Genomic DNA, 12,829 nt, shown 5'->3' on the forward strand with positions numbered 1-12,829 from the left:
TATTCTCCCAAATTAACACAGAGTACTAGCATGCAGCAGTACCTGTGAGGGGTGGAGGTAGGGCTCAGGGGAGGCCAAGTTGGTTTGGACAGAGAGACTTTTCTCTAGTAGGGCCTGGGGGAATCCCAGCCGATCGAAGGTACTACGTTTCCAGTGGTGGCCGTCGCTCTGTGCAAGCGCTTCATCCTCACTGAATGCCCTCACCACTGGTCCTGGTAATGGGAGAGGCACTGCTCCGTCACTCTCATAGCCATCTTTGGAGCCTCCGCTCTGGGTATCCACTCCTCTCTGGCCTGAGTCCCAACTGCTTCTCTGTTTCATCACCTGCTGGGCCTCCCATGCCAGCCTGGCCTGGGCTAGCATTGCCTCAGATACTGTGCCTCCCACCTCCCCCTCCAGCCCCCCACAGCGTACCAGCTCCTGGGGGAGGGACGGCTTGCGGCTCTTGCGTTTGCGGTTACCTCCAGGAGAAAAAGCCCCAGGACCACTTGTAGAGGAGGAGGAAAGGGAATGGGTCTGGCTGGATGTCCAGGATATGCAATCCTCATAAAGTAATCTCTGGCCTCCCTCTCCACCCTCCCCACTGTAGTCCAGCAGTAGGCGGGGGTCTCTGATTAGAGACTGACTGTGCTGCAGAGTGTAGGACCCACCATATGAGCCACCATAGCCCCCTGTAGTGCCATAACGTAGCAGACGGTCGGCGGTCTTGAAGCGAGGACTGGAAGACGACTGCTCCACATACACTAACTGCTTGACGTACTCCTTACCCACAGGACTGTACTCCAGACTCTGGGTTTTCTCTGGACATTTCTGCCTGGTCAGAACCAGCTGGCCATAGGGCGACTGGCTCTGCTTGGGAGAGTGATAAAGAGGGGCTGAGGACTTGCGGGCAGGTGACTTGCCAGTGCCATAGAGGGAGGAGGAGTCAGAGAGCTGCATGTCAGTGGGAGGCTCCTCATAAATAGGAGTGGCCTGGTACTCTGATGGCGGCTCCTCGTATAGTGGAGGTTCATTGGCATAGCGAGGTGAGGGAGGCTGGGAGTCAGCTGAGGAGCGGCGATGGGTACCTGTGCCACCCAACTCAGCCCGCTTCAGAAAAGGAGACTGACGACGGTCAGTGTAGAGAACATGGGAACCATCGGGTTCTGAAGGGGGATTTCCTCCAGAGGAACGGCGAACTCGTGAGGTGGTGCCCCCTCCAGAAGAAAGACCAGGGGTGGGGGGGTCACAGGGGGAGTAACCATTTCCCTGATGGGCCAAGAAGCTGGGCTCTCTGTCTGTAACTTTGATTAGCATTCGCTCCTTTGTACCAGTGTTCCACCTGAAGGGAGAAGTCCTAAGAGAAGAGAAGAGAAGAACAACCACACATATATTATACAGTTATTGTCGAGTATGAAGAGGACTGAGACTATAAAGTCTCATAGTTTTTTGAGAAAATGCCAGTATTCTTCAATGTACTCCACACTGCCATTGTACAAAGAGCCAGAGTACACTGCCAACAAGAAAACAAAATTAAATGTAAAATAAACTTTTTTTAAGTGAAAAATAATGGACAAAACAATAATGTACTTAATCATATCATTTTTTAACATGGAGGTGTTACTTTAGCTGTAATTCTATATTTTCAAATAAGAAAATGATAAATGCTAAAATTGCAACAATGACTGTTATATTCAGCTCTCAGTTTACAATCTACCTTAAATTCCTTTTGGCTCACCTGAAGCAGGAGATTTTAGTGACAACTGGCCACAGTCAATAGCCTCTGGTAAAAACAGACCTTTACTTCATTAATTCACATTCGTTCAGTCATTCCTCTCAGTGAGTGGGCCCTCATATTCTGCTCATTTGCCAGACAATAAGAAGAAAGAGGAGGTGGAAGGGTAGTGTGGAGAGAAGAACAAGAGGCGAACTGGGCAAGAGGGAGTGAAGTGTGACATCGATTGCAGAATTGGCCACCCTGTTTCCAGACACACTGATCCCCAGAGCCAGTGCTCAATAGCGGCAGTGTGAGTAGTGTTTGTGAACTTGTGAATGCAGAGGGAAACAAAAAGGGCAGGATTAAGCGTTGGAGAGCTGTCCTGGCATCTATCACAGCATAATCTGGACTCTAACCCACCTTGTTTTTCTGTCTTCCTAAATCCATCCACCTCTCTACAGCTTTTCTTTCCCCATCTTGTGTCTATCCTTTCTCACTTCTGTCAACATTTTCTCTCTCTGTCTGAAGTGAAGATTGTTGTTTCTCTCATTCTTAAAGTATTCACAATTGCTTGACCTACAATCAGTTCATACTTTGTCCACCTTTTTCCAATCCGTCTTTATTTTCATTTCAGTTTTACTGAACTGCACACTAATTTCTGTTGCTAAGTCAGCTGCATCTGATTAAGAAATTTCACCAGGTACCAAAAATCCCTATAACTATCAGACAGTTACCAGAGGCATCTAATAATAATTATAATAACTTTATTTATATAACACCTTTTAAAAACCAGATTAACAATTAGTTGAAATCAGAAACTATAGCTCAAACACAAGAACATTACAGAAAGTAAATATAGACAACTGACTGACAAAATTTAAAATATAAGAACAATTTTTTAAAAAATCTAAAATAAACACAGGAAATTAAGAATTTAAAACTGATAAGATAAAAGGATATCACATATAAGACAGTCTCTAAAAATGGGATTTAAGAAGTTGTTTAAAAGAAGCCACTGCCTTATCTCCTCGAGCAAGACGTTCCAAAGCCAAGGAGCTCTAACTGCAAACGTCCGGTAACCTTTACTCTTTAACCTCAACTTTGGAATGACCAGGAGGTACCCACCCGAGGATCTTGGGCTGCGAGGTGGCTTATATCAGGTCAACAACTCTGCTATGTACAGTATATTGGGGCCAGACCCCAACCTGCTGAGTTAAAAACCTGGCAACGGATGGACGTGCAGTGATTTAGAAGTTGTTGGGTTAAAACGACATTGAACAAAATGATGAGATCAGACACACAGATATCCTTGATGTCAACGTTATCTAGGCTGAGACCACAGTGTAGGACCAGATTTTTTGAGTGAGTGGGGTCATGAATTTCCTGGTAAAGACTAAAAGTTTCTAAAATGGCCATAAAATCAGTCACAAGTGGCTGAGAGGGACAGCAAACATGAATGTTAAAACAAGAATTTGGCTGTATCTTGACATTAAATGGGACAGAAATTCAGCAAACTCCTGGATAAAAGCATTGTTTGGCCTGAGAGGTATATAGATTAGAAAAACAACCACAGGGACTTTGGAGTGAATCATAAAACCGAAGTGTTCAAAAGAGGTAAAATGGCCATGAAAAATAGGAGTACATTTAAAATCCTTTCTGAAGATGGCAGAAACACTCCTTCCTCTGCCTGAAAGTCTTGGATAATGGAAACGTGTGAAGGGGGGGGTTGCCTCAATAAGCAGACTGCAGTCTCCTTTAGATAACCATGTTTCAGTCATAATAAAAAAGTCCAGACTGTTAGTAAAACTGAGACATAAAAATAACTTGATATTTAAAAGACAAAATTTTGCAGGAGTGGGTTTAAAACAGGGACTAAAAGAGTTTGCTGAAGGACCTTAATTAAACTAAACTATTCAGGGTTCAGTTATATTCAGTTTCATTCAATATATTCAGAGTTTCATTCCATATATTCAAGGTTCCTGAACGGCATGCCATAATATATATACATATACACACACATATACATAACAACGCCAACTTTGTGTCTATAAAGTGAATAAATTGTGTATTTATTCTTTTTGAATGCTCATCCTTCCCTTATCCTTGCATGCTTTGCACCCTCTATATCCTGTTTGTTGCTGTAACACCGTAATTTCCCAGTCAAGGGACTAATAAAGGATTATTTTATCTTATCTTAACAGCCTTGAGATCCCTCCCCAGACGGTTTAACCCCTTTCACACCATGCTTCATGTGACCCTAACCACTCAAATGATGGAGTGGGAAAACGACTCACTAATGAGTCACACTTTGTGTGACCATAACAACTCACACGATGGGAGAAGGTGTCAATGGCCCTCAAGACCCCCTCCAAGGTGACAACCCCACTAGAGATTAAATACTATATGGGTGATTTCAACATCCACGGGGATGATAGTAATGATAGCCTTCGCGCAGCATTTATCTCTCTCTTAGATTCAATCAGCTTCTGTCAGTGTGTACATGAACCCACTCATTGCTTCAATCACACTCTTGACCTTGTTCTGACATATGGTATAGATGTAAACATTCAACTGTCTCTGAACAAAATCCTCTTCTCTCTGATCATTGTTTAATAACTTTTGAGTTTATACTATTTGACTTCATACCACCAAGAAAAAACTCCTACACTAGATACCTGTCTGATAGTGCTGTGGCTAAATTTAAAGAAACAGTTCTATTGTCATTAACTTCAGTATCATGTCCCCATATGAGTGAACAATACAATAATCCCTCTCAAATCGACCATTTCGTGGACAGTGCTGCAAGCTTACTAAGGACAACTTTAGACTCTGTTGCTCCGCTAAAAAAGAAACTCATAAAGCAAAAGAAACTTGCACCCTGGTATAATACAGAGGTTCGCAAATTAAAGCAAAACATGCAAAAACTTGAGAGGAAATGGCATTCCTCCAAACTTATTGAATCTCGCTCAACCTGGCAAGACAGTCTTAGATTATATAGGAAGGCCTTACGGACTGCCAGAGCAGCCTATTACTCAAAATTAATTGAGGATAACAAGCATAATCTCAGGTTTCTCTTCAGCACTGTAGCCAGGCTGACAGAGAGCCATAGTGCTATCGAGCCTTGTATCCCTGTGACCCTTAGCAGCAATGACTTTATAACCTTTTTTAACGACAAGATCTTAAACATTAGAGACAAAATTCAGCACCTACTGACCTCAGCTGATACTGATGTAACATCAAACACGAGTGTCTTAGAACCAACAGTAGAAACAGATAATCACCTTGACTGCTTTTCACCTATTGATCCCCATCAGCTATACTCACTCGTATATTCATCCAAGCCAACAACATGCCTCTTAGACCCCATCCCTACCAACCTTCTCAAAGAAGCTTTACCCTTACTTAGCACCTGTCTATTAGACATGATCAATCTGTCCCTGATAACAGGCTATGTACCCCAGTCCTTTAAAGTAGCTGTAGTCAAACCTCTCCTTAAAAAACACACACTTGATCCAGAGGTTTTAAGCAACTACAGACTAATATCTAACCTTCCATTTCTTTCCAAGATCCTTGAAAGAACAGTCACCAATCAGTGAATCAGTGAGTCGCCAATTGCCAGTCATGACTACAACTTGGAATTCTTTCCTTCCTCAACAAGCTGTGTCTTGTGCTACGCTGCCTGGTTCAACTTGTACCTGTGCTGATGATTACTTGAGAAGCCGGGGTCTGCTCCGAGGTTTCTGCCTTCTAAAAGGCAGTTTTTCCTCACCACTGTCGCCAAGTGCTTGCTCAAGGGGGAATGTTGGGCTCTCTGTATTTACAATTTAATTAAAGAGTTTGGTCTAGACCTGCTCTAATTGGAAAGTGTCATGAGATAACATTTGCATTTGCATTTGCCTCACTGTTATATCACTTTGCCTCTCACAATCTTAAGATAAATACAAATGTTACAACTTTTTTAAACTGTGACTTCTCAGTCATCTTTAATGTTATTAATTTAAAGTCAGCTGCTGTTAAATATAAGCCTTTATATAAATTCACAAGTGAACTGCATGTTTAGATAACAGGGTGGGGATAATCCACAGTCTTTGTTCTGTTCTGTGCATTATAAAGATGAATTTTTGAAGCTAAAATTAGGCTTTATCAGTGTAAGTTAGAAATACTGAGTTGGGTGTTGTCCAGAGTTGCTGCATACTTCATATAAAAACCACATCCAAGAAAGGATGTGCAGAGCAGATCTCCCAGCCATCTGGACTGACAGTCTGCAGCTGTGCCACCAGGCCTCTCACTATACACACATGTACACAGGCACACAGATGCACACAGGGAGACACACACACACACATGTATGCCCACATGCAAGAACAAATATTTAAAGACAAAAGTAGCTTCAAGGTCAGTTTCTTGGACTATGGACGGACTTCAGAATAAAAAGCCACAGAGGGAAGAGGCTTGCTGCAGGAGGGTGAGGTGACAGCACCAAATTTTGTGCATTTGGACCTGGAGCCACATGTATGTTTCAGCCTCATTCACTGGATTAATGATTTATTAAACAAGCCAATGGCTAAAATTTCACCCCTGGTAGTTTAATTACCAGAAACATTCTCAATTGATTTAATAAAGGATGGGTTTGAGTACAGCGGGCCTAAGATAGCAAATGGCTTTTCATATGAATATGATACTAAAAAGATGTCTTCCTGCTATTAGCAAACTGGGTATTGCAAATTAGTTTTCTTTACAATAAGCTCCACCGTGTCTGTTTCTTCTCCAAACAATAGTCACAGACCATATTAACATGGTGGCCATTTTCCTCCATCATGCTCAGGGTGAGACATGTGAGACATATGAGACATATGATATATGTATAAAGTGTATTTCTGTGAAACCTGCTTCTGTGAAAATTGCCAAGTAAATTTTCTGTATATATTTAGAACAGATGGACAAACTACAAGTGACTGAGCCACTTTGCATTTATCTAGTTCTCTGATTTTCTGTTGTATGTATTCCCCTTTATCATCTTTATTTGACCTCCATTTCTCCATTTGTCCCTCCCTCACACCCTCCTTTGACAGGATCCTTGGTGTGTAGAAGTCAATACCCCCCATCTGTCCCAGGAGAAACTGTGTGTTTTTAAGTCTGATATGCTCAAATGCTGGGATAATGTCATACTGCTGTGCTTCAGGTCACAAGTTGTATAAATGTAGGGAATCTGATATAGTTATCACCGCTTTCCAACTGATCAGCAAAGACAATAAATGGTGATAGACAAGAGGGACATCAGGTCACATTTCAAGTCAAAACGAGATTAAGAAAAGTTTGGGTTAATTCTTTAAATATCAGTGCACATGTTGGACACATTTATTCAAGCTTCGAAGTAAAACAATATAAAATACTGATTATTATTATTATTATTCATAACAACAACAACAATAATTAGTATCTTCAAAATAATTTTTCTAACTAAAAGATCCAACAAATATCAGAGACATAAAAAAATAGTATTAACAAAGAAAAACAACTACAATAACTAAATGGCTCCCAGATCAAATAGGTCTTCAGTTGATTTTTAAAAATGTCAGCAGAGCTTGATAATCTAATGTAACTGGAGAGGGTGTTCCACAGTGTTGAAAGCTACGAGTTCCCCCCATCTGTTTTTTTCTGTTTTCTTTAGGAACAGTTAACATACAAGTATCAGTATCAGCAATAAGGAGTTGAAAACTCTAAAGACATTAAAGTTAATTCTAAAAAGAAATGGGGAGATAGTGCAGAGTAGTTAAAATAGGAATATTGCAAAATAAGGCCCTGAACACCTTCAGAAATACAACACCTAGCCATTGGTTTAGATATGTCTGGTATGGGACCAGATGGGACCAGAACTACTGGCCAACAAAAAAAATGCAAGTGATCCCTCTTGTGTCTAATAGCTAGCTAGCTAGCTAGACAGATAGATAGATAGATGACTTTATTCATCCCCGAGGGGAAGTTAGGTTGTCATAGCAGTCCAGCATACTTGAATACAGTAAAACAGGAGCTTAGTAATATCCCCACGGCTTGTTGGTGGGACCATGAAGTAGATAGGATGGAGTTGGAGAATCTGTTTCAGTAGAATGGCTTAACTATGAATTACAGACCTTTTGGTTTGTTGCCAGGGGTTTGCAAGCTAATTAATAATCACCCTCAGGACAAACTTGATCTCTTCCACTGGTGAGTATTGTTGGATGTTTGCATTTTCTGAATTCGTTAATATTCTGTGGGCTATATGGGAAGCTTTGGTGTCGAGCATGTGGCCCATGGGCTGCAAGATGGCAGTCACTAGAGTCCCCTTCAATAAATTCAACAGTCATTGAAAATTAGGCAATATAATTTGGTTGGTGGAGTAAAAAGAGCTGTAAAAATATTGGGCAAGCAGTAATGGACAATAAAATATCTCTGCAAATGAAGGTCTTACCCATGCTGCACAACTTTCCACCCTCTGACTGTTTTAGAGCACCGACAGTCCAAAAGAAGATCTAACACAGATCTTTCACTCCCCAGTTAGTCAGTGTTTTGAGCAAAAACAGGTGACGTTAGCCTTTGCTGCCTGCGAGTCTCTATCTACTCTTTGTGTTAGTATACAGGTGTTTGCATAGTGTGTATTCATTGTACATTATGTTTCTATGAAAACTGCCAAGTCAATTTTCTACATTTAGAACAGACACTAGGTGCAGATAGACTTCAAATGAACTTTGCATTTATCTAGTTCTCTGATTTTCCATTCTCTGCCTTCTTCTTCATTGTTTCCATCTTTATTTGCTCCCCTTTTCTCCATTTGTCTCTCCATTGTCCTTCCTTTTCTCCTTCTCCCTCCTTTAATAGGAACCTTGGTGTGTAGAGGTCAATACCTCCCATCTGTCACAGAGGAAACTGTGTGGTCTATATCAAATTGCTTGACCTACTCTCTTTAACAGTATTCACACTCTACACAGACCATCTTCGATCTGACACTAGGCCTCCACACCAAACAAACCACCAACTGTTATAAATGAATGCTGATGGTGAACCAGTAAAACAAGACAATATCATGCCATTTGATTCTGACTGATGGTTAACACATAATAGTTGACTTGTTGGAGGCGTCCATTTTATGCTGCTGTGGGCCACCACCATGCACAAATGAACAGACACATGAACCAAATGACATCATCATCATTAGGCAATATTTTTATACAGAGCCATCATCACACCAACTGATTCAATAACCAAATTGTGCCTAGAAGTCCATTTTCTATTAAAGAAAAATATCATTAAGTCCTGCAAACAGTCTTTCTTATAGCTCCCTCACAATAATGGTGTCCTGCTGAATGACCCATGGCCCATTTAATGTAAAGCAAAAGGGAACTGTAGAGTTTGCATCAGTAGTAAATTAAGACAGCTGAAAGCAAAAAATAAAGAGTAAAATAATGCTGATAACTGAAAGTGCATGCAGATTGGAAACTGCTGCTATAGTTCAACCTCATTCATAGAGTACAGTTTTCTCAATTCAATTCAATTCAATTCAGTTCAGCTCAATTCAGTTTTATATAGCACCAATTTACAACAAAAATTATCTCATGACACTTTCCAATTAGAGCAGGTCAAGACCACTAGACCATACTCTTTAATTAAAATTTGAGAACCCAACATTTGCATTTGACAGTGGCAACAGTGGCGAGGAAAACTGCCTTTTAGAAGGCAGAAACCTCGGAGCAGACCCCAGCTTCTCAAGTAATCATCAGCACAGGTACAAGTTGAACCAGGCAGCGTAGCACAAGACACAGCTTGTTGAGGAAGGAAAGAATTCCAAGTTGTAGTCATGCGTGGGACGCCCCTCAGGTCCCAAAGGTTGCAGTCAGCTTACAAGAAAAAATTACACTTTTGGACAGGTGGTCAGTAAGTGACAAAACATTGTATCAAGTAAGTTATTACTAATCATTTGCGTGTGTGTGAGAGAGAAAGACAGAGTAGTAGGAGAGAGGAAACGAAAAAAAAGGGACACAGCATCAGCACCTTGGAGAGCACTGCAGTGCTCAGTCTTGTTTCAGTCCTCAGTCCTCACAATTCTGCTACCATAATGAATGGAGCTGGCAGTTTATTGGTCTGGCTGGACTGGGGTGGTCGATTAGCACAACCTGGATTAGTTGTCATAATGGATTGGATGGGTGCAGGTATTACAAAACCCCTGACCCTCACATCTCTACCACGTTGGTACCCTGCTACCTGGTAATAGTTCACTTAAGGCACAGTCACACATGGGCAACTTGAGGTGTGTGACCACCACCTGCTAAGACAAAACAGGCAATCCAGGCCAGGTGATGGCATGGAAACCTCTTCACTTACTTACATGGCAATAAAGTTCTTTCTGATTCTGATTCTGATTCTGAAATATGGAAACATGGCCAACCCGTTCTCATTCCTTTAAGTAAGACACTTTAGGGAGCCCCGTAGTTTCATTTTCAGAGGTGCCTGTCTTGTATATGATTATACAGAGGAAAGCCTGAGTCATGAGGTGGCTTTCCTGTGAGAGACAAGGGTTTGAGACCCATGTATAACCAAATACTGCTTTGTTTTGAACTTATGCTACATTATGTCATGCACATATGTACAGATTTATTATAGCTAAGAAGAGAGCCTGAGTTTGAAGCTTTGGGCCACTAATCAAGCTGCTGTATTTGACAAGGGGAGAGAATGTATTGACCTCATGGGGCATCACACTTGGCAATCTAACAGATAACTTGTTTCTACCTCTACTGTAATATCAACTGCTCCTTTTCAAGAGAGGCTGACTGAGAAAACATGGAGGCAGGCTGAAATTCTGAAATGATATTTTTCAAGTAAAATTTTCCACACTTAATTACAATTATTTATGTGCTGTTTTCTTGTTCTTGCTAAAAGCAGAAAAGAAAGCTTCCGACTGTTAAATGGGCATATGAGTGGAGGAAAAGTCCACTAGTTCCTGGGCTAATTTATGCAATGCAAAATGCCATCGGAAGAAACAACTGTTATGTCTGTGAACCATGACAGTTATTACTGAGCCAAATTTCATACATTTGTTTAGTGTTCTTGTTGTTATGCTGTATTTTCTGTTAGTGGAGTTAATTTAAAGTAAACTTTACTGCTCACTTACAATTATTTACAATTACTGTGTTGTTTCTTCTCCAATGACAAAAAGCATAAAAGAAAGTAGCAGGTGCTTCTGTAACAGATTGTGTTAAATAAACATATGATATTGTCTAAAATGGATCGCAGGCCAGTGAATGAAACTGAAATGGTATCGTGGGAGATTTGTGATATCAGAATACATTTTATTGTTGTCCTAAGAATCAAAATAGTGTGATGACTGGTGATTTACAATCCTACTAACCAACCACTAGGTCTGAAATACCTGACTCCGTGAGCTTCAAGTGCACCCAGGCTGTCATACACTCCATGTGACACGTGAGTAAGAAGAGATGAAGAAAACAAAAAGTAAAACTGTCATGCAGGGTGCAAGTTTTGATGTTAGCAGACCTACTGCATTAAAATGACCTCAGCAGTACCAAACCCGACAGACAAGAAGATACTCGACAGAGTTGGGTATCGTGCAGAATGTGTCTTTCTACCATCACTATGACAGGAGGCATCATTTGACAACTGCATGGTTAAAAACTTGACTACCAATGTCACCGTAACTGACTGGATGGAATCTGTAAGATTCAGATTTACTATTCATATACTGTGTGCCTGTGAATGTGTGTGTGTGTGTGTGTGTGTGTACACGTATTCCTGTAGTTGTGGGGACAAAAATCTGTTTACACAGTCACATTGTGAGGACCCGCCTTACTTACAGGGACAAAGCCCAAGTCCTCACAACATAAATCATTAAATATTAGTTCAAGACCACTTCAAGATTAGGTTGAGATTAGGGTTAGGTTACGGTAAGGGCTAGGATTGGGCAAATAATGTTTATTGTTATAGTTAGGTGGTATAAGTCTGTGTAATGTCCCCAAAAGTGATGGAAACAAGACAAGACACTCACACAGGAAAGAATGGAGAAAAACTGAAGAAAGGAAGAGTAGAAAGACACTGTCTACCTCTGACCTTTGCATGACAACTAAGGTGGCACAACCACAGTTGTTCACTCTTCCTACGTCAGGGGTTCTTCAGGGGTCATACAGTTTTTTTGAACAAACACTTCCTTTGTTTTCTTTTAATCCATTGCACCATGGATGTAGGGCTTCCCAAAATAAGGTACTCAAGGAGTGGTAATGTAGGAGGTGAATACAATGGAAGCAACTGAAACTACAGAACGGGAGAAAGACGAACAGAGTATATATTGTGACTGTACATTTTACCATTTAAACAAATTGTTTTCAATGCTAAGTTAATATTATTATTAATCATTTAATATCACGGAGGCCTAAATACTCGTACAGATAAGGAGAATGATGAGACAGTTTTATCTGAAGTACTGCATCACTAAAATGACTGATTATTCCAGGTTTCTGATTAGTTCCTGTAACTTTTAAAGCTGCAGAGGCTAAATTAGAGATAAAGTATCTTTGAAATAACAACACGATATCGACAACTCTTTTGACTTCAGACTCAGTAAGATGAACTATGAAAAGACTTGACTCTTACGCTTTAAGAACTAATTGTGGCAAGGCATTGCAACTGTGCACTTTGGGGGTGTTAAGATGGCCACATAGCAGATGGAGATAAACATTGTGGGCTCTGGGCAGCATGTGGTCCTGACAGTAGCCCCACTTAATGAATCCTGTAAGCCTTATGTAGTCTGCCACTGGCCAGGACCTCAACCACTAACAAAGTACAGGTAAATCTGCTCCTCCTGAGACATCAAACATCACAACACACACAAAAACAGTCTACATGCTCTCAATTTATAGTACACATTGCCATTGAATTATAGAAACCTGGAAAAACTGTTTAAAATACACGCTCATCCTTACACTAATTACCACTTGGTATCTCCCAGAACCTTAAACTGGTGCTCAGATTGCCTAGGGACTGTTTTAGCCCAAACACGCTGGAGAAGAGACGTAGCGGAAAGTGACCTGTACAAACTCACCTGTTCACCTGACCTGTTCACTCGTTAAGACTTTTGTTTACTCTCGTCTG

At 40.9% G+C, this 12,829-nt stretch overlaps 1 protein-coding gene across 1 annotated transcript in view; it reads right to left on the reverse strand.

Annotated features, from left to right (window-relative positions):
* arhgap39 (Rho GTPase activating protein 39) overlaps positions 1-12,829 on the reverse strand; it is a 72,516-nt gene that overhangs the window by 22,177 nt on the left and 37,510 nt on the right. The window contains exon 3 of the mRNA XM_046390946.1: positions 43-1,336. Within this exon, the coding sequence (XP_046246902.1) occupies positions 43-1,336 (1,294 nt within the window). The remainder of the gene's footprint in view (positions 1-42; positions 1,337-12,829) is intronic.

The sequence above is a fragment of the Scatophagus argus genome, chromosome 6, assembly GCF_020382885.2.
Source record: "Scatophagus argus isolate fScaArg1 chromosome 6, fScaArg1.pri, whole genome shotgun sequence".
Classification (NCBI taxonomy): Eukaryota; Metazoa; Chordata; class Actinopteri; family Scatophagidae; genus Scatophagus; species Scatophagus argus.